The sequence below is a fragment of the Narcine bancroftii genome, chromosome 8 (assembly GCF_036971445.1).
Source record: "Narcine bancroftii isolate sNarBan1 chromosome 8, sNarBan1.hap1, whole genome shotgun sequence".
In the NCBI taxonomy this organism is placed as follows: domain Eukaryota; kingdom Metazoa; phylum Chordata; class Chondrichthyes; order Torpediniformes; family Narcinidae; genus Narcine; species Narcine bancroftii.
In genome coordinates, this window is record NC_091476.1 from 158,390,238 (window position 1) to 158,413,802 (window position 23,565).

At 38.0% G+C, this 23,565-nt stretch overlaps 1 protein-coding gene across 5 annotated transcripts in view; it reads right to left on the minus strand.

The window, feature by feature from the left end:
- Positions 1-23,565, minus strand: part of LOC138741466 (chloride intracellular channel protein 4) — a 131,391-nt gene that overhangs the window by 20,031 nt on the left and 87,795 nt on the right. For all 5 annotated transcript variants that reach the window (XM_069895635.1, XM_069895631.1, XM_069895633.1 and 2 more), the window contains 2 exons: positions 21,767-21,876; positions 13,967-14,092 (listed from right to left, as the gene is read on the minus strand). In XM_069895635.1, the coding sequence (XP_069751736.1) occupies positions 13,967-14,092; positions 21,767-21,822 (182 nt within the window). In that variant the 5' untranslated portion in view covers positions 21,823-21,876. The remainder of the gene's footprint in view (positions 1-13,966; positions 14,093-21,766; positions 21,877-23,565) is intronic.

The following is a 23,565-nucleotide window of genomic DNA, read 5'->3' on the forward strand; positions in this document are numbered from 1 at the left end:
TTTCAGGACCAGAGATTCCAGTCACAGGTTGCAGGTGGGAACTGTTCACTTCTTGCAGTGGTCTGCCATCAGCTAGACAAGTGAATTCCCAGTCTTCAAATTTGCACCGACAATAACCACACCAGCGGTGCGAGTATAAGACAGCTTTAATAAACTAATATGTACACTAAGAGGTCTTGTCTCTCTGCAAGACAAACCTGGAAGCAAGACTGTAGCTCTGGACTGCTTTATAGACAAGGTCACTGGGATGACCCCTGGTGACCTAGTGGTGGAATTACATATCACCACAAAATTCAAGCTTACTCTGTTTTCCAACATCATCAGTGGGACCTTGGCAGGTTGATCTTCATCACCTTCGCATTATCTTTGGTACTTTCCCTGGAGTCAAATTTTTTTTTTAAAGTACAACCACAGAACAACCCATGACTCCTTTCTGCCTTGTTTAAAATATAGTGCTCCCATTCCAACAATATGAAAACATCTTGGGCTTTAGCACCACTTTACTGCCTCCTGACAAACAATCTCGTATTCTGCCAAGTTCTGGATACATTGGACACGAATGTTAAAAATAATCTAGCAGCAATTTATTTGAAATAGATGTATGGAATAGGCATTATATTCCATTTTACTCACCCAGTTACAAAAAAAAAAGAATTGCTCACAAGAATGAAGTCAAGATACTGATAAAACATACTTCACGATTTCCAACTCTACACTCAATTATTGGTTAAGTGGATGTGGTTTCAAAATCTTTTCCATAAATTGACATTTCAGTTAACTTTGAGTCACTTTTGCAGGTCTATGAATCATTTAACTCTGACTTATATTTGCTCAATCTATTTTGTGGGTTAGGGTCGGACGCTGTGCTAAAATCCCACTGAAGGTGAAAATGCACAAAAGCAGAAGAATAAATATTTCTGTAATCTATTTTTGTAAAATCAAGATTGAGAATTACAATCATAGCTCCAAGTCCAGCCAACGAGGATGCTGAACCTCCAGGGGTAATTTGTTTAAATTAAACGTGCTTGTAAATGTGATGTTCCACAAATGTGGCTCCAGTTTTCCTTTGAGTTTATTTTAATGATCTAGGGGTGTCACGGTTATTACCAGGAAGATGTAGCAAATAGGATGAGGAGTGATAAAGCTGCTACTGTGGAAAATATTTCAGTTTCAAGCCCAATGTCAGTTTGTGCTGGCATTTGGCTCCAAGCTCTGCTGCAGCACTGATTTGAGATCTATCCCTGCGGTGAGCCTGGCTCACAAAGGGCCAATTGAGAACACTCGATCCAAACAAATTATAAATAGAGATCAAATTTTGGCAGATTTCAGGCAATCTGAACTCTGTATGCCACGTATAAAGAGGATGGAAGGTTCTAGCTTCCTGAGGTGGGGGGGGGGGGGGGGGAGGGGGAGGGGGGAAAACTAATTCTTGTAATTTGAAAAATCAGAAAAAATTAACCTTAACAAAGATATTGGAATTTCTGAGCAATTGTTTCAGTCAACACTATATATTTATCAAACATTTGCTTTTTATGCCTCCTTTTGATGATGTACCCAATTGCCTTACGTACATAGAAAAAAATGAGTATCAAATGTATCAAGTTAATGCATTGTGTAATGAAGTGTGAGCCAGCGAAGCCATCAATTTCATTCCTCGCATTCTCACAAGGAAGGAGAACAATTGTGCACAAGTCAGGAAGGAAGCACTTGGAATTCTCTTTGGAATCAAGACAGTCCAGCAGTCTTTACTCAGCAGTTACCCTCATTAAATTTCATAAGTTAATAAAAGTGATAATGGCCAAAAGCAGTAGGCATAAAAATTGGGTGACACTTCCAACGAAAACTGGCAATGCAATCAAGCTTATTAAACATACGTGAATTAATTATAACTTACATTGCAAAATCGCTGAGGACCCTTTCTATCCTGTACACAGCATCTTTCAGTACTGCCATCGGGAAAGAGATGCAGGAGTGTCAGAGCCAGAACCACCAGGCTGAGAAACCAATTCTTCCAATGGGCAATGTGACTGTTCATACTAACCTATTCCACTATTTATTCAACAGTATTTATCTTTTTTTTATATACATATATATGCACTGCTCATGCATCACTTGTCTGTAGGTGTCTGGTCGTGTGTTTGCTTATTTTTTGCAAAGAGGACAGGAGAATTCTGTTTCATCAGGTTACCCTTGTACAATTGGATGATAATAACTTGAACTTCTTCAAAAAGGAGTAATACAGATCTGGGTCAGTCTGAACATGATATGCTCTCTGCATCCAATGCCTGTGTTCATAATATGATCCTCCTGGAAGGGAGAGTTCTATGAAGTGCTTGCCCTCAGCAGCAATATAATGTTGCCATAGGCGGTCTGATTACTTAAAATTTAAAGTGTTGTATGTTCCAAGTTCACATTTATTGTCAGAGTACAGACATGACATCACATACAACATTGAGATTCTTTTTCCTGTGGGCGAGGCAGAATTACCTCTTATTGGTAGTGCAAAAAACTGTACTCAAGAAGATACATATGCATATAAACAAATAAAAAAAATATAAACAAACTGACTGCAATACAGAGGAAAAAAAATCAATAAAGTGCAAGAGAATCCATAAGTAATTCTCTAAGTTTGTTGTTGAGGAGTCTGATGGCGGAGGGGTAGCATCTGTTCCTGAACCTGGTGGTGTGAGTCTTGTGGCACCTGTACCTCTTTCCTGATGGCAGCAGCGAGAACAGAGCATGTGCTGGGTGATGTGGATCGCTGATGATTGCTTCTGCTCTCAGATGGCAGCATTCCCTGTGGATGTTCTTGATTGTGGGGAGGGTTTTTCCCGTGATGTCCTGGGCTGTGACCACTACATTTTGGAGGGCTTTACACTCAGGGGTATTGGTGTACCCATAGCAGACCGTGATGTAGTCAGTCAGCACACTTTCCACCACACATCTGTGGAAATCTTCCGGGGTTTTCAATGTCATTCTAAATCTCTGCAAACTCCTGAGCAAGTAGAGGCGCTGACATGCTATCTTCACAATGTTATTAATGTGTTTGGTCCTGGAAAGATCCTATGAGATAGTGACTTCCAAGAACTTAGAAATGCTCATCCTCTTCACCTCTGATCCCCCAATGATTACTGGATTGTACCCCTCTGGTTTTCCCTTCCTAAAGTCAGTAATCAGCTCCTAGTTTTTAGTGACATTTGTTGTTGGGGCACCATTCAGCCAAGTTTTAAACCTCCCTCCTGCACGCTGACTCATCACCTCTTGTTATACAACCCACTACTGTGGTATCGTCAGCGAATTTGTAAATAGTGTTTTAGTCGTATAAAGTCACACAATCATAGGTGTATTCTGAGTAGATCAGTGGGCTAAGAATGCAGCCCTGTTATGCTCTGGTACTGATGGAGATTGTGGAGGAGATGGTTTTACTGATTGTGGCTTGAATGTGAGAAAATCAAGCATCCAATTATACATTGGGGTTTTAAGACCCAGGTCTTGGAGTTTACTGATCAATTTTGAGGGGATGATGGTGTTAAATGCTGAACTGTAGACGATAAAGAGCATCCTGATGTAGGCATCTTTGCTTTCCAGGTGTTGCAGGACTTTGTGTAGAGACAGTGAGATGGCGACCACTGTAAACCTGTTGCTATGATAGATGAATTAGAATGGATTCATGTTTCCGCTCAGGCAGGAGCTGATATGTTTCAACACCAGCTTTTCAAAACATTTCATCACTGTTGATGTGAGGGCCACTGGTTGATAGTCATTTAGGCAGGTTACCACACTCTTCTTGGGCACCAGTATAATTGAGGCCTGTTTGAAACAGATAGGTACCACACACTGCCTGAGTGAGATGTTGAAGAATCCATGAATATATTGGCAAGTTGGTCAGCACAGATTTTTAATACTCCGCTGGGTACTCCATCTGGTCAGGATGCTTTTGCCAGATTATTTTTCCCGAAGGCAGCCCGCACATAATCCTCGGATATGGACAGGAGAAGATCATCAGGGCACACTGGGGTGTTCAGTAGTGGTTCTTCCTTGTTCTTGTGGTCAAATTGGGTGTAGAAGACAACGAGTTAATCTGGAAATGAAGCTTTCATGCAGATGTATGTCATGCAGATAATCTATCATGGCTCTGGATGTTGCTTCCCAATTAATTTGCAAAGAAATAATGCATATGCTCAAGTAATCCCTGACACAATGAGGACTTTATAACTCTGAATCAGAACATGAATTCCAAGTCCACCATTTTCTCTCTTAAAATTCAGTTTTGATAAATGGCAAAATATTTCAACCAGCGTCTCATCAAACTTATTGATTAATTTCACTGACTTCACTGCAGAACGTAATGAACTTGTGTTAATCTTTAGTTATAAAATATATACTTCTTAGTAAAGTAAGTTATAGGGTTACATATATTTCTAGTGAGGGAATTGTGGGCTGGGTGAGGGTCACACACAGGTCACAGTACATTTTCAGAAACACCATTGCAATAAGAGAAAGAGTTCATCCGGAGTCGCAGTGTCTGGAAAACAGAACCATTATGGAAATGAAATATTCTTTCATTGAAACTCAAGAACAATGGAATATTGCATCATTAAAAACTGAAATTGCTTCATTAAAAACTGAAATAATCAAATACTCAAGAAGAACTGCTGAAGGAAGCCATCTGTTTAAAAAAAACCAGGTTTTTGCTTGTGGTCATTAGACTTTCCAGAATCGTAAATCATTTAAGTCTCTTGAAACAGAGATGGGGTCAGAAGTTGTTATGGATATGGAGTGGTTTTGAAGAAAGGCAGGACGTTTTGCAGAAATGAAACTAAAACTGTGGTGATGTCACATCATATGATGTCAGAGAACTGTATTCTGAAGGCAGAGAGACATTTTGAATCAGAAGACTGAATATTGAAGATAGGATTGGGGTAGCAATCTCTAGAAAGAGAGACTGTTCTGTATTTTATTATCCTTATTATAGGAGATACACAACAAAAATGGGTTTTAAATAAGTAAGACCACTTCTGACTGCTCTTTTAAGAAAAGAGAGGCAGCCTCATGTGCCCAGAAGATGGTTACAAATATCTCTCTGAAAGACAGCTCATCGAGTTTTTTTCCAACTTTATTTAAAAGAAAACAGAAATATAACATACAATATAAAAATAGTCAATGAAATTTTTTCATTAATACCCACCCCCCCCTCCCACCCTTAAAGCCAGCTCCCTTAAGGTGAGCAAAAAAAAAAATCAATTATATATATATTTTTTTAAATGTTAACAACATTTCAAAGTATATCTAAATACATACATTTCAAATACGGAGACCACTTACTAACAAAAGAAGAAGAATTATCATGTAAAGTATAAGTAACTTTTTCCATAACAACACATACTTTCAATTCATTATGCCAACGAGCTATATTAATCTCAGTATCATCTTTCCAGGTACTAGCAACACATTTACACGCTACCGATGACACCAAAAGTACAAAAGCTATTTGAATTTTATCCAATCCCATTCCTTTTAATGAATATAAATTTCCCAACAAAAAAATCATTGGATCTAACGGTAATATAAAATTATATAATTTCTCCAAAACTACTTTAATTCCTTGTCAAAATGATTGAACTTTAACACAATTCCATACAGCATGTAAAAAAGTTCCAATACATGAACCACATCTAAAACAAGAATCCAAATTTTTAAAAACTTTTATAATGTAACTGATGTAAAAAATTATAATTAACCATTCCATAATGCACATTGGTCAATTTAATTACATTGTCTTGACACATACTTGCCCAATCTTCTCAGGAAAATAAATACTAAATCACTCTCCCATTTAAGTTTAGATTTCTCCCAATCTGGCTTATCCATACTATCTTGTAACAAATTATACATAACCAAAATATAACCCTTTTTCGGTATAGAGGAAATCAAAGATTCAAATCTCGACAAAGTAGCTAAAATCATCTCTCTGCCATAATTATCTTTTATCAAAGCTCTAAGTTGATAATATGTAAACAAAGAATTTACAGGTATATCAAATCTTTCAATTGATTAAAAGAAAGAAATTGCCCCTCTACAAAACAATCTTGTATTGTCTTTATACCTTTAGTATCCCAAATCTTTAAATGATTGTTAAACATTGAAAAAGGAATAAGCTGATTATTATACAGTGGAGTTAAAATAGATAATTTATCTTTCGACCCTAACACCCTTTTTTTTAACCAAATCTTTAATAAATGTTTCAATATCGGCATATCATATTGCTGTAACAAATTTAAATTCCAACAAAATATAAATTCATGTATTTCAACCCTAGGAATACACACCATCTCCACTTTAGCCCAGCTTGAAGGCTGATCCAAATCCATCAATCTACTGATGAACTTCAACTGGGCTGTTCCATAATAATTTTGAAAATATGGTAGTTGTAATCCACCCATTGTATACTTCCATGTCAGTCTATGCAATGCCATTTAAGCTAATTTACCTTTCCATAAATACTCTCTCACTGTTTTATTCAAATCTTGGAAAAAAAACCCTTAGAAAGTAAACAAGGTAGTGACTGGAATAAATAATTGAATTCATGGAAAAATATTCATTTTAATACAATTAACCCAACCAATCAAAGTTAATGGAAGATCTTTCCACTTAATCAAATCTGCTTTAATCCATCTTAATATATGTACATAATTTAATTGATATAATGATTAATAATTCATATCCATAAACACACCTAAATATTTAATTTTACATTGTCCACCTTTATTTTGTAATTGTTTGAAATTCAGAATAATCTCCCACTTCAACTGGTAAAATTTCACTTTTATCCCAATTAACTTTACAATCAACAACACTCTTGCAATTGTTTCAACGACCATTCCGGTTCCGTCAAATATACCAACACGCCATCTGCAAATAAATTAATTTTATATTCTTCATTCTTAACCCACATCCCTCTAATTTCTTCATTTTGTCTAATAGCCTGAGCTAACGGTTCAATAACCAATGCAAATAAGGCTGGTGACAATGGGCAGCCCTATCGAGTTGAACAAGTCAATTTAAATGGTAAAGAAATCTGTCCATTCATCACCACCCTAGCAATCGGGTTCGTATATAAAGCCTTAACCCAACCAATAAAAAAAAGGGCCAAATTTAAATTTCTATAACACCTTAAATTAAAAAATCCCACTCAACCCTATCAAAAGCTTTTTCTGCATCTAATGCAACCACTTAGGTTAGGTTGCTTTCGATATGCATTGACCAAAGTAATTAATCAAAATATATTGCCTGATGCATTTCTATTCTTAATAAAACCTGTTGGATCAATATGTACCAATTTAGGCAAATATTTAGCAAGTCTATTAGCTAATTCTTTCACTATAATTTTATAATCCACATTTAATAAAGAAATAGGTCTATATGAAGTCACTTTTAATGGATCTCTATCTTTTTTTGGAATGACAGTTATTAAAGCACTTGAAAATGATTCTGGTAACTTCTGATCTTCAGTAACTTAATTCAACACTTCTCGAAATTCATTAGAAAAATCATCATAAAAAGTTTATAAAATTCCACAGGGAATCCATCGTCCCCTGGGGACTTTCCATTTGGCATTTCCTGAATAGCTTCCTTAATTTCAAAATCCATAAATGGAGATTCTAGTTCCTGAACATCAATTCCATCTAATACTGGTAACTTTAATTTAGATAAATAAGAATCAATAAAACCATTATCCTGTTTCCCCTCAGAAGTATATAATTTTTGATAAAATGAATAAAATTGGTCATTAATTTCCTGAGGCTTATGTTATTATTGAATTCTTCTTAACAGCATTAATAGTCCGAGATGTCTGTTCAGCTTTCAATTGCCCAGCAAGTACCTTATGAGCTCTTTCCCCAACTCATAATAACATTGTTTAGATTGATTAATTAAGCAGTCAAACTGATAAGTTTGTAAAGTATTATAACGCAACTTCAACCTCTCCAATGCAATTTTTAAAAATCTTCTGTTACCCCTTTCTGAAAGCCCTTCTCTAACTCAGCAATCTTATTTTCTAACTCTAAACTTTCTGCCATATATTGCTCTTAACTTTTGTAGAATAACTAATGATCTGCCCTCTCAAATAAGCTTTTAAAGCAACCCATATTACAAAATGACTATCCACAGAATTAACATTTTCAGTCAGAAATAAAGAAATCTGTTCTTTAACAAAAGTAACAAACTCTGTTTTTTTCAATAACATTGCATTAAACCTCCATCTAAATGATGGACGCACTACCTCTGAACTTTCACAAGAAAAAAGTAATAATGAATGATCTGATATAACTACTTTTATATTCAGCTTGAAATACTCTGACTTGTGTGTTTAAAGAGATGTTATAAAGTGCTTCATAATTACTTCTGAGCTGCGATTTAAAAAGGATCCTCAAGTTCAACATGATGTTTGAAACTGGACTTAAAAATTGGCTTTTTCAGAATCAAGCTTAAACTGTAATGGTTTGAATTTAATCACACACACATATGTACATTCGCACATAGTGGGGTTTTAAGATAGAGTTAAGTAAAAAATGTTATGTTATTAATAGTTTAATTATCTTGAATTTATCATTATCTGGTGAATTTTCCTTTGCTGTTTCTTTGTTAGTACTAATAAGATTTTATTCTTTGGCTTGGCTTCGCGGACGAAGATTTATGGAGGGGGTAAAAAGTCCACGTCAGCTGCAGGCTCGTTTGTGGCTGACAAGTCCGATGCGGGACAGGCAGACACGATTGCAGCGGTTGCAGGGGAAAATTGGTTGGTTGGGGTTGGGTGTTGGGTTTTTCCTCCTTTGCCTTTTGTCAGTGAGGTAGGCTCTGCGGTCTTCTTCAAAGGAGGTTGCTGCCCGCCAAACTGTGAGGCGCCAAGATGCACGGTTTGAGGCGATATCAGCCCACTGGCAGTGGTCAATGTGGCAGGCACCAAGAGATTTCTTTAGGCAGTCCTTCTACCTTTTTATAAGATTTTATTAGTTCATAACAAAAGGAACAAACTTTAACACAGCATTTTATTGCAAATAGTAACAACCAAATAAACTTTAACACATTCTGAGGGGAACTGGGATACATTCCAGCACCTCTCTCCTCCTTGGGAAAGAAAAGATTTAATTGCTTGCATTCGAGTTGCCTGCAGAACAAGCTCAGACTCCATTCCCGACACACAACAGGAGTGCACTGTGGTGAATCTGCAAAGCTGCCTGTCTCCCCTCTGGCAAGCCTTGCTGTACTAACATTGGCTGTGCATTATCTCTAGTGTTAAAGACACTCCCCTTGGGTATAACTGTGTATGCACCCATTGTCTTTCATTATTGTACCAGAAGTTTCTGCTAATAAAAGCCATGAATATTGTTTGACCACATTGTCTTTGTTTACTTCATCAACTGGCACTTCAATTTTATTGAATGTACTCCCCTAACTCACCCACTTGTCCTCGAGGAAACTTGCAGGCACCAACCGGCATATCCATTGGGATATGGAAGGAAAACAGAGCACCCAAGGAAAACTCATGAAATCAAAGAAAGGACATGAAAGCTCCACATAGACAGTAGGGGAGATCAGGACTAAATTCCAGTTGCTGGTTGGTTAGGCATCGGCACAATCTGCCACACTGCCTTACAGCCTCATTCTTGTTTCCTGTTTTAGTAGCACCTTCCTGTAATAACAATCACAGGACATCAAAAGGCTATTGATATATTCATAAAAGCAGATATTAATTTTTGTTACAAATCCTCTACTCTTGTTTTAGATTGACACAACTATTCAGAAACCAGCAGGGCTAAAACAAATCACTAGAAAATCCATGCCCAGACTTCTACCGGATTTTTATTCTGTTTTTTTTTGGTGCTCTTGTTAAGTGGAGATTGACGTTTAGCATCAAATCTCAGAACAAATTAGAACAGAAGCCCTGGTACAATCTGAGCAACTAACTGCACTGTGCTAAATGATGAATTCAGTGTGGCTGGAGCTTTTCTATATGTGTAGATTAAAGGCTCACTCACTATTGGATAAACAAAGTCATCTTCAATGCAAGTCAATCGGGCTATCACTCCGTTTTCTTGCAGTTGATTCATGTGGAGAGCATATTTACAAACAGCACCTGATGGACTGTCAAGGTTGAATAATGCTGCAAAGCATTTGTGAGATATTAAGGTAATAATATATTTGGATTCACTTCAAAGTTTCATTATTGATGGCTACGTTCAAAACCACATCCAGCAGGTCAAACAACACTATTTTGCTGCAAGTACTTCAAATGTACCTGCAACTCGGAAACTCGAAAATGTTGCAGTTGATGATAAAATCTATTCAATACTGCCCTCCTGTCCCCGCATTCCCCCACCACCTCCCACCCACCCCCCAGATCTTAGATTGACAAGATTATGCAACCGGCAATTTGATGAAACACATCACAAGCAGGCCGCAATAACACTCATTAACTCTCTAGTCTCAACCACAGGGTCTGTGCAGCAAGAGAAATTGGAGCAGAGGTTATTTGTGAGAACAGTTCCAAACTAAATCTAAACTATAATCATTAATTTTTAACAGGCTGTTATCTGTGAAAAAATGATCAATTTTCTAATGCAAGCATCATTCGCTACAATGAAATCAAAATCACCAAAAAATAATTGGAAGCTAAAAAAAAAACATGGCTTGATATCACAGTTGTGTTTCACCATCAGTAAGGGGTAGGGTACAATTCTTTTCGTGTTTCTTGCTGTTTGTTAGGTATTCTGAAAATGAATTGCTATAAATGGCCAGCTTTGCGCTGCACCTATTCCTTCGACAATGTGCATTTATTAATTGCACTGATCAATCCGATGAAGCTGTGAGCACTTTTGACAAACTGGAAAATGCTGTGATGAAGGATCACCACACAACCACTCCCAACAATAAGCAATGCAAGAAGGGGACACACTTGATTGCAGAATGATCTAGGTGCTATTGTTGCTTGCTGTTAAAAATGTTTGCACACATCCCTGCAGGAGTCCAAACAACCAATATGATACTAATCGTCTCTAAGCACACAGCAAAATCCTGCCAATAAAAAAATTCTTCTGAAGCACCCTTTTACCAGATAGTGGAAGTGCTCATTTTCAATTACAATGAGAAAAATGAGTAGGATTTAATTTTCAATATATCTAATAAAATGAACTGAAAGGGCAATTTTTTGATGTGTCAGAGCAATATTCAATAGAAATGTGCTACTTGGAGAATAAATTTTGCTTTAAGCTCTCAAAACTACTTTGTACTGAATTCTGTAGTCCTTATATATTAAGTAAGTGATGCTTTAAAAGCTATACAATATATTTAACTATTCACCAGTCTGGAAATTATGCTCAAAGTTCTGTTTGAAGGCATTATGAATGAGAAACAGAATTGGGATTTTACAGATTGATCTCTGACCTACACCTATAGTGCACGCCTGCTATTGAAAATGTAGAATAGATGGACATCAATAATTCTATTGATTTAATTGGAGATTTTGATTGTTAAGTGAAGTGAACTCCACATCTTCAAATTAATATTCCAGATTTTCCCCGGACAATAAAGGACCATAATGTTGGTGGCACAGAAACGAACTTTTCACACCATTATGTTCCTCCAGAGCTAAAAGTTAGAACTGTTTCTGCTCTTACCATATTACTCCTGTTAAATCTCATCTTAACAATTATGAATATTCAGGTGAGGGTAAAAAAAAAACACAGTAAATCCTGGAGGAACTCAGCCAGGCGCACAGCATCCATAGGGTGAAAAGAAATACTACCTATGTTTCGGGCCTGAGCCCTTCTTCAATAGACAAGCAAAAAGTAGACAGGTGTCTGAATAAAAACTGGGAGAGAAAGGGGGGATGAGTGGGAGGGTGAAGGTGAGGGGTTGTGCCTCGAGTCTTTCAGGCAGTAACTTCCTCACCCCTCTCAGAGTAAAGTTTGCTTTCATCACCGATCCTACCTGGCACCTCGCCCACCTGCTAATCCCTCTGCTATTCCCTTACATCCTTATCCCTTTGTTTTTCTGCCAAGGGATGCACATACTGCCTATTCACTCTTCCAAGATCTTTCAATGTTCTCTGCCTTAATTAAACCTTTCCTTCAGATCTAAGCCAAGAACTCTGCATTGGAACTCAAATAGTGACTGTCTTGTAATTAACTGTTTTTTTTTGTTGACTGACATATCCTGAAGATATAAAATATTTTAAAATGATAATGTAAGATGTGGAATAATGAGAAACCTTTAGTACAAAAATCAGTACTGTCTAATTATTGGCAGGACATCCCAGTAACTTGATGCACTTTAACCAAATATTGGGGATGTGGAGGATTTAGACATCGAATTCAGTCATTTGAGATGCTGTAAAGTTACAGTAGAGTAAACCAAGATTTGGATTCCCATCCAACTGCTAAGGACTGAGTGTCCATTGTGTTGCCTGTTATGCTAAAGTGCTAGAAACTGAAACTAACAGTGTCAAGATTAATCTTTTCACTTTGTTTTTAACCATGATTTTTGCGAAGCTCGAAATCTAAAATGGTGCTGGAAAATTGCAACTTTTTAGTGATACCTGGATGACACTGCAAACATAGAATTTCACTGCTTCTTTGTACAGATAACAATAAACTAAACTAAACCATTCGCGTCTGGATTGAATTGACCAGGATAACGAGTTCACTTCCAGTATTGTAGTACCTGTATGTACAGATTTTAACTTTAAAGATTTGAGATTTATCTTGATCTCCTGATATTTCTCAGTTCCAAAATCAATAGGTTATTCAGAAATTCTGGAACTATTATCAAGCAGATAAAAATGTAAATCGGACAAAATTCCTCAGACAAATTTCACTGCTATAGTGTTTCCAGAAGTTAATGAGAGCTGTTGATTGTTTTTAAGTTTAAATTTTATCTACAGCACAGTAGAAGCCAATCCGGACATTTAAACCGGTGCTAGCCAATTACACTCAAGTTAACCTATAACCCCACACTTTTTTGGGGGGAGGGTGGTAGGAAACCAGAGCACCCAGGGAAAACCCATGCAGGTCACGGGGAGAATGTACAAACTCCTTACCGACAGCTCTGGGTTCCAATCCAAGTCACTGGCCCTACATTAAATGTGGTGGCTGAAATAGTAGATTTTTAAATTGGAGCTAATTGAATGAGTTGGTATCACCTCACTTAAAGAATGGCACCTTTTACAATGTCAGTAATGTAATGGACAGCCAACTTCTTTACATATCCATGGAGAAGAAAGCAACTCCCACCTTGTAGTTAGACCCAAAAAAGGCAGTTGAGTATTCTAACTTTTCTTTTTAAGCATTCAGAATTAGTAAACTGTTACAGAGCCAATTCAATTTCAGGTAATTTTACTGATGATTTTCAGCTGACTGCAGACAAATAAATTCTGTATCCTTAGAGACTTGCAGCACACAGCTCAGTCCTTTGGCTCAGAATCCATACTGTCAAGCAGTAATTTCCACCCACAGTTATTCAAAACTAATCCCATTGGTTTTCTTCCCCCCAAGTCTGGAACTCATCAACGCACTCGGTCAGGGCAATTTTCAGTGGTCAATTAACTGACCAATACACTTGTCTGGTGGAACACCTGCAGTAAACCCATGTGGTCACAGAGGGATTGTGCACCTCCACGCTGTCAGTTCTGGAGATCAGGTTTAAACTTTCATCACTGGAGATGTGAGGTAGCAACTTTACTAATTGCATCACTGCGTCTTGCCACTCTTACTGTTCACCAAGGTATTTATATGATTTGTAGAAGCTTTCAATTCATTACAATGCTGGCAGTGGGATTTACCAACATTTCCATTTGGCTTCTTGCTGAAAATCACTTTACATCACATCACAGTCACATTATCCTCTGTGGTGGAACAGATGGACTTCAACTTATCTGGCAAATATCTTGAATTAATGAGCAGACACTTACCTTGGTGGAGCCAGGACATCCTCGAGGAATTCTTCAATCTTGTTGACATCAGTTTTAACCTCTCCATTGTAGGTTATAAATGGTGGATGTGTTCCTGGAGCCAGATTTTGCAGGTCAGCTGGCTTCCTGTTCATTTAAAAAGCAAGAAAATGTCATCAATTGACATCAGTCGAGTGATTAATCAGCTACATCAGGAGTCGGGGCAAAAATTGTTGACAGTGTTGAATTACAGCTCCGTCCTTCACAAGAAGACTATTCCATCCCTCTCACATTTTAATGATGTCCGGGCTCAATACTCCCCTGGACCAATAACTTGAATCTTGTCCATATGTCTAGCCAGGTCCCTTCACTGCCTCCAACCACCTGTGGGTGGGAGGAAGGGATGGAGAAAGAGAGTGAGAGGGTGAGAGTGTGAGAGAGAGGATAAGTCAACACTTACAAAAAAGTTCATACATTCAAAAGCAAAGATCAATGAAGAAAGATTTTAAAAAAAAAACCATAGGGTCTTGAAAAACAATGCATGTCAGACATTCAGAAGATGCTTCTCTATATCGCTTACCCATTTTAACAGCAACCTGACATGTAGAACTCCCAAAATCTCAATACATTAAAATTATTCTCAATTTGAGCACAAGACAGGTTTCTCAGTACCAACTAACATCCAGAAATATACAGAATAGACAGGAATCAAAGCAATGATGGATTGTATATAAACTACTTAACTTTGCCTCAAATAACAATTGGTCGGTTTCTTGCCAAAGAATGCAATATTAACTTCACAACAATTAAACTTGTTATCAGGACACTTGGAGAGCTTATGTAAAATCTTTTACAAAGTCATGAGGTTATGGCTGTTACTTATCATTAACATCCCACTATTTTAATAGGGAAGATTTTCTTTGAAATTGCTTTTAAGAAGTAAATAATAACTAACGCACAATCAAAACAGATTTTCCACATTAGTATATTGGAGATGCTAAGATGTAAGTGCTAACATAATAAATTAACAACAAAAAAATGTACAAAATATGCAAAAACAAAAATATGCTATAGCTTAAAATTACATAAGAAAAACACAATGTGAGGCACAAAGAATAAAGAACATCTACAATTATGATTTGGTCCAAACTGAATCATTGATCACCTGAGATATCAGAGGGCATCTTCCTGAATTATGATTAGAAATGGAATTCTATTCTCTACTGAATATATTAACATATCCATGAGACTTATTGAAGATCAATAGGGAACAAGGGATTTAAGAACATTTCCAAGTACTAAAGATTGGAAAAATTTAGTTCTTGTAAGCAAAGTAGTTTTTTAAATAAATCCAGTGATTATTTCTTAATTATTTAAAACCAAGTTATTCGTATCCTAAATAACCTGTGAAGAATTATTATCTAATTCAAGCAGCATTGGGAGGGGAGACAAAAATAAAGGGAATGTTGGCCAACGATGATCAGTCTGCAGGCCACAGGTTACATTCTTGGCCAGCCTGCACTTCCTTAGGACTACACAGATTTCACTCCAAATACTTAATATTACAACAGTTTGTCTGAGAATTCAGCAATATGATTAAAAATCAGACAACTGTAGATGCTGAAGGAAAACAGATACCACTGGAAAATTCTAGCAGCATCAACAGTGAGAAAAACAGGGCTCATTTATCAGGTCCAAGGCCCATCACCAATTCTCATAAGAGAATCATAAGGTCTTCAACTGGAGGCCTTATCTCCATTTCTCTTTCCAAAGACCTGATCAGCAGAGTGTTTCAACATGTTTTTTTATCTTAACTTGATAATTATTAATTTAAATAAACATATTTATGAAATCTTTTTTGGCACAAGAGGAAAACAATGGAGGTTTCCCCATTGGTGTTTCCCTTTAAAACATGAAGCTTTCTAAAAATTGGTCCTGGTTGTCCATGAAGTGGCGCAAGAACAATTTACAAGGACTATGTTTTGTTTTCTTTTCATACTGCCTGCAGCAGCTGTTGATTTTATAAAACTGGATACAAATCTTCTGCTTCTGCATTGTTTCACCAACAAGATTTGCATCTTGAACAGCTGCCTGACCAACTGCACCAGAATTCACTTGCAAAATGACAGTGCCACATGACGAGAGGCTAATGCTGAAGTGCGTACAATTCATACAGAATTAAAAACCATTCACAAGGTTTTTAAATGTATTGCTATAATTTCTTTCACCGCACCAGCCTCCAACTCAAAAGCCAAAACCAGTACTAAATTCAAATACTCGACAAAAATTCTTGAGATAATTGGCACATTCAATATTTTTTTTACTGATTAAGTACTTATGTTTCTAATTTTAAAATGAAAATTCACCATGTGATATGTTTTCCTGAGCTGAAATTCTAAAATTTAAACTTGTTCGTCTGCCATGCACATCTGTGGCATGTCCTGAAATTTAATATACTTAAGCACTGACTTTGCATTCAACATTCATATGCAAGTAATTCTGATAAATTGTACAAAATGTTTGCAGAATGCTGCCTCTGGCCCTTGTGTCGACATGTTAACTTATTACAGGCTTCATCATAATCTCAGTAACCTATAGTGAGCTGTCAAATAAACTTGGATAGACATTCACATTGTTATTGGATTCCTGACCAAAAAAAAGGAATATAATTTAGCACAGATTGATAATCTTACAATGCAAAAAAGACAAATGAGTAAATAGAGGCATTAAAAGAAATGGCTATGGAAATAATGATGGATTGATTTTAATTTTCCAGAATTCCCTAAATTTGGGGAATATTCCTTTAGATTGGAAAATAGTGAATCTAACTTCTTTATTCAAAAGCAGAGCAAGTCAAAAAACAAGTTATAAACCATCTCATGTGGAAAATTTTTAGCATTCAATATTCCAGCAGCGGCTTTTGATAGACTTTAGATTGTCAAGCAGAATCAACATTGTTTTGTGTAAGATTAATCATGTTTTACTAATTTGAGTTCTTTGAAAAAGTAATGTACAGTTTGCCGAGGGTAAAGAGGAAACAATAGATATACTGAGGTATCCAGAATCAATTATAAGGTGCCATATCAAGGGTTCTTGAGAAAATATATATTACATGTTGGCAAAGGCCAAAGATTGGTGAGAACAAGAAATCAGGTGTCAATGAGCCATTAATATTCAGTGCATCTCAGTAACTTGTGCGAGGACCTCAACATTTTTACTACTTTTATAAATAACTTCAATGAGGTGGTAAATGAATTGATAAATTGCTGATAATACAAAAATAGGGAAGTTGTGAAGAGAGCATAAGGGTGATGCTCAGGGGATATGGATGGGTTAATTACATGGGCAAGATCTGACAAATGGGGAATTGTTTGGGAAAATGTGAAATTGTACATTTTAGCAAAAAAAAAGGTTTGATCTGAATAGTAAGTAATTCCAAACCTGAGATTCAGAGGGATGTAGGTGCCCTCATGTATGATTCACAGAAGGTTAGTAGGCGAGGATGCCAAGTTAGGAAAGCTGATTCTTGTGAGGGGAATTTAATAGAAGAGCAGGGTTCTGTTATCTTGGGCATTGGTGAGATCACATTGTGGCATCTGTCTTTTTATTTAAGAAAGAAGGTTAATGGTTGGCTAATGTTCACTGGACTCATGGAGGTGGTGCAATTGATGAAAGAAGCAGGATCCATGGGCACGATTTCTCTGAAGCAGCCCTCTTTTGCTTCTCTTTCTCGTTTCAATAGTAGTGTTGGACTAGCACACCTCTTTGTGAGCCTTTTTCTGAAATGACCCACAATATTTATTTATTACTGCTTTTACAATTTATTAATGAAAGTTAATAATTCTCAGAAATTAAATGATTCTCTCTTTGGCAGGAAACTGCTTTAATTTAAAGCAACTAATCCATGCTGTTCACACCTTGTACCATGAAACGATTCTATTCTTTCCTCTCAATTCCTCCACTTCTGTCATATCTACTCCTAGGATGAGATCTTCCATTCCAGAACATCCAAGATGTCTTCTTTCTTCAAAAACCACAACTTCCCCTTGACTGCTATCAACTCGGTCCTTACTTGCACATCTGCCCTGGCCCCCTCTACCCCAGATGCAAAAAGGACAAGATTCCCCTTGTCCTCACCAACAACCCCATCAGCTTCCACAATTTCTGCCACCTACAACATAATCCCACCATCAGACACATCTTCCCCTCTCTGTTTTACTAGGGGACCACTCGCTCTGGGTCTCCCTCATCCACTCATCCCTTTTCACTATTCACCCCCTTGGTACCTATCCCTGTGACCTTAATGTTACACTTGCACTCTCACCTCCTCCCTCACTACCATTCGGGGTCCCAAACAGTTCTTCCAAGTGAAGCAATGCCTCACTTGTGAATCTGCAGGGGTCATTAATAGCTCCTGCTTTTGTCTACTCCACCTTGGAGAGACTGGACGCAGACTGGGAGATCATTTCATTGAGCACCTCCTCTCTGTCCAGTGCAATATCAGAGCACTCCCAAGGGCCAACTACTTTAATTCCACACTCCACTTCCACACCAACAGCCAAACCCCAAGGCTACCTGCAAACTGGAGGAACAAAGTCTAATATTTTGTCTGCCCAACCAGACAGCATTAAACAGTTTCTCAACCCCTCCCACAAGTCTCTCTTCTCTTTCCTTCTCTTTCTCTTTTCCTTCACCTCCCCAGCGCCTTTCTCCCTCTCAAATCAAAGAGCTACCCTTCCCCCTATTGCTTTTCTCTTCTATATACCCTCCCATCTATATCCACCTATGACCTCTTAACTGTTTGCCTCTATTTCTCTCCCAGTCCTTTCTTCCCTCCTCTCCTTCCTCATCTTTTTTCATCCAGGAGAGGTCCTCTAAGATAGTGACTCCCATGAATTTAAATTTTTGCACCCTCTCCACCACAGATCCCCCAATAATCATTGGATTTTTCACCTCTGATTTTCCCCTCCTAAAATCCACAATCAACTTTTTTGTTTTTAGTGCATTGAATGCAGGATTGTTTTTAGTACGCCATTCGGCCAGGTTTTCAATCTCCCTCTGCATGCTGAATTATCGCCCCTTTTTATACACCCATTTGTAGATGGTTTTATTTCCCTACTGAGCGAGGTGTAAGGTGAGTAGAGCAGGGGACTATTAATGCAGCCCTGTGGTGCTCCAGTACTGAGGGAGATTATGGAGGAGATATTCTTACAAATCATCACTGATTGTGGTCTGGAGCTGAGGAGATTCAGGACTCAATTACACTTTGGGTTATTGAGGTCCAGATCATGGAGTTTCCTGATCATTTTCGAGGGGACGATGCTGCTTTATGCCAAACTGTTGTCCAGAAAGACCATTCTGATGTATGCGTCTTTGCTGTCCAGGTGTTCCAGGACTTTGTATTGAAATGCTGCCACTGTTACCCAATTGTTAGGGAGCAATTTTCATACAGTTAGTGGTTGAACAATCTTTATTTCAAAATTCTGTCACCATGAAAGGCTCAAATGTTTACATATTCAATACACACAAATTATAAAGTTGAAATGCATTGAAAGATTATGATAACAATGAGCTGCAGAACAATGCAACACGTCCAAAGGTAGAAATTTCATTTTGCTGCAAAATAATTAGGTGCTGTCATTCATTTTGTCGCATTCTTGCCCGAATTAAAAGGCCATACATCACAATATAAGCAGACATATAGTGGGGTCTTGTGAACAACTGCTACACCTGTCTTTACAGAGATCCATATTCACAATTTGCACATGAATGTAGGCAAAGTCGACAGCAGGCCACGTTTAACCAACCTGGGTCTCCATTTTGTTTATTATTTTGTTTATTTTGAAAGGCTATATTGTTCCACTAGGAATCGGTCGACTGGATAAAACTTCCTTCATGATGGAAAAAAAGAGATTTTGGAGGGGAAAATGTCACAAACTTTAATGTACTTTTTTTCCCACAAAATTTAACTCCCTGCGTTATTTCACAACCTAAACGATGATTGTTTGAATTGATCACAATCAGAATAAAGTGAGGATTTCATGATCTCACGTGACATTTACTCAACAGACCATAATCACGGAGGAGAAAAATGGTGTGTTTATTGTGTGAAAGAATTTGAGGCCACAGATGGACCCAGTGCTCATACAAAGTTCCTCACTACAGAACTACGAAACTGTAATGAATGAGCTGTCTGTCTTGCCTGTGCAAAGACCAAATGGGGAATGTGTAATCTAATGTTGGCTTGTTGCATCACATAATTCCCATAGTGTATTAACATGCCCATAGTTCACACAGAGGTGACTTTCAAAATAATAAACAGAATCTGCCCTTTTCTGATCTAGTATTCTATCAATGTTGGACCCTGGAAATACAGTAGTGTCGCTGCATTCTTTGTTGCAGTTCTAAAAAAAACCCAAATGTAACAGTGCCATTGTTATTCAAATTTTTACACAGCACTTTCGGAGGATCCATTCTTTTTTGTCAACAAGAGGCACGACGCTTCCATGTTTAAACCTCTTATGGAAATCTTAGTTATAATGTTAAAAGAACACCCGTTAACTGTAAACTAGTAAAATATATTTTAGAAAAACAGGCATGAGAAGACAAGGAACTCGCACAAGGCTGTGGACTGCTGAAGACGGACTGAAGCGGTACCAGGGATCAGAAGCTAGATGTGAGCAGGTGCCGTGGGCTTCATGATCGTGACAGATGTTTGGATCTGGAGCTCGGGTAAGAGTTAACTTTTGAAATATCTGCAATATTCCTATGGAATTCAGAATCCATACTTGTCATGAAATGTTCTTGACTCAAAAGATTTTTCAATAGAACTGTCACTTACTCCACTTTTAGCAATTTGTTAAATGCTTGAACTTCTTCCCATCCTTACTATCCAATCAACCTGTTTCCCTCATGATCTTTGTACCAATTCATGAAGTCTGCACAAGCATTACAGATGGGAACTTCTAGCAATCCCCCTTTAATCCTGCACACACAGCGCCAAAAGATATTATTAGATCACAGATGTTAACACATAGTGAGTTCAGCACCTACCACTCATGAAACATTAACTATAGCCCAGAACCTGCACTTTCACTCAAACTACTTTTTTTTTGGCGAATGGATTGGCGGAGTAAGCTCCAACTCATCTGATATTGAGAGTTCAGCTGAGTTACAACATTATAAACTTTGTGTCACACTATCACAACTTTGAAGCCATGGCAACGCTGATTTGTGTCTCATGGAGATGCCGACTTGTGTCCCCCTGGCGATGCCGACTTGTGTCCCCCTGGCGATGCCGACTTGTGTCCCCCTGGCGATGCCGACTTGTGTCCCCCTGGCGATGCCGACTTGTGTCCCCCGGCGATGCCGACTTGTGTCCCCCGGCGATGCCGACTTGTGTCCCCCGGCGATGCCGACTTGTGTCCCACGGCGATGCCGACTTGTGTCCTATGGCGATGCCAAGCTGTTTCCCAAGGCAATGTTGACTTGAGTCCCATGGCGATGCCAAGCTGTTTCCCAAGGCAATGTTGACTTGAGTCCCATGGCGATGCCAAGCTGTTTCCCAAGGCAATGTTGACTTGAGTCCCATGGCGATGCCAGGCTGTTTCCCAAGGCAATGTTGACTTGAGTCCCATGGCGATGCCAAGCTGTTTCCCAAGGCAATGTTGACTTGAGTCCCATGGCGATGCCAAGCTGTTTCCCAAGGCAATGTTGACTTGAGTCCCATGGCGATGCCGACTTGTGTCCCATAACATTATACATTTTACAGCCCCTGAGCATAAAAATAGGAAAAATTCTGGATACGTCCCACAATCCTACCTCTTAAGATCCACTGTTGTGACATTGAAGACCACACCCTTCAGCCATAAGATCATGAAGAGTCGTTGAGAGAAGGGGCAGTTACCAATGCTTTCACCATCACTCCCAGCCTGCAGAAAATTAAACAGAAGAACATTTTAACAGGACCGTCATGATATTCCCTTGACTGAGACCGATTATAACTCCAATACTGCACTACAAATGGTCCTGATGATCTTGCAAGTTATTGGAACAACACATCATTAGCAGGAGAATATTTTAGTCCTTCCTGTAAGGGTTAACTTCAAAGCCCGACACCCAGTGAATCCACGTTGAATGGGAAATAGAGTACATGGTCAGATATAGAAGAGGAAGGACACAAGTCACCAGCCAAACTAACCAATGGGTAAATAGCTTTGTTTAAACTAACCAATGAAGAAGTAGCTGTGTTCCTGAGGTATAAATAAAATGGGTCGGAACAAAGAACTCTGCCTTTCAGTACAGTTATAATACTGATAATGAGTTTATTGGCATAAACATTGTATGATGAACACTTGCATCAAAATTCTTACTTGCTATGGCTGAGCAGGTAGTTGTGTGGGGGAGGAAGAAAACAATTGCAGTGGTATAACTGAATTAAAAGGAGATCGTAAATACAAAAATAGATAGATAATAAATAGTTATCCTCGCACAAAAGAAATAGTGGACAATTCTTTTGTGGTGTGGGAGGCTCAAGAGCCTTATAGCTGTTGAAAAGAAACTGTTGTTGAACCTAGAGGTTCTGGTCTTCAGGCTTCTGTACCTTCTGCTCCGTGATACTCCTGTTTTCCAGGAAAACAGCAAAGGTTTATAACTGAGCAAGATATGAATTGGTATACTGTAAAATGGCCGACTTAAAAGAAAAGCTTCATCATGTGCAGATTTTGGGTGGGATTGCACAAATATTTTAACAACTGAATCTGATCACAAATGCAAAATATAATGGATTCTCGGAACGTAATATAAAAAACAGAAAATGCTGTAAATAGTCAGCATATCAGGCAGCATCTGTGGAGATAAAGAATCAGAACTCTTGATAAATAGAACATCCTGATGAAAAGTTATTGATCTGAAAAATTGACTGCGTTCCTCTATCCACAGACACAGTCTAACCTGTGATGTAGTCCTTGCAGTTTATGTTGTTATTTTATGACTGACCTTGAGAACCAATCACAGGATGGAAAAACAAACAATTAAGACCATGTTTAAACATTACGAGGGACAGCCTTTTATAACTGACTGTAGATAAAATGCAGGGTGACCTTTTCTGATTTTCCATCCATTCTAAAGTATCCTGGGCAAGATGCCAATAATCTCCTCCTTAATGAGATTGGTCATTCCTGGTATGAGGTTTTGAAATAAGAAAGTGTTTTTTTGGTGCAAAATTTGAAGGATTCTGCCATAAATCACAGGGAACAAAGTTTATGTAAGTGTCATCTGAAACTGTGGACTTAACCGCAGAGCACTGAATCATTCCAATCCCCACCAATCTGCAGGCAGCTGTGCACAGCTGTAAATTGGTTTGTCCCATTGGAAGCTTGCCACTATCAAATGAACTGCAAAGAATTTTAACATGGTATCTCCCTTTGGAGAATATTTGTTGTGCTGTTATTTTTCAGTGACCTTTAATCTCAAAGGATGATTGTAGTAGCCAAAAAACTCACAATTGGCTTTCTTTTGGGAATACAGTCACGGATGGCAGGTACATTGTTTGCATTATACTGAGAAAATCTGCAGTCGAGCAACCAGGGACGACAAGTCTACATAATGTCAAAATTAGT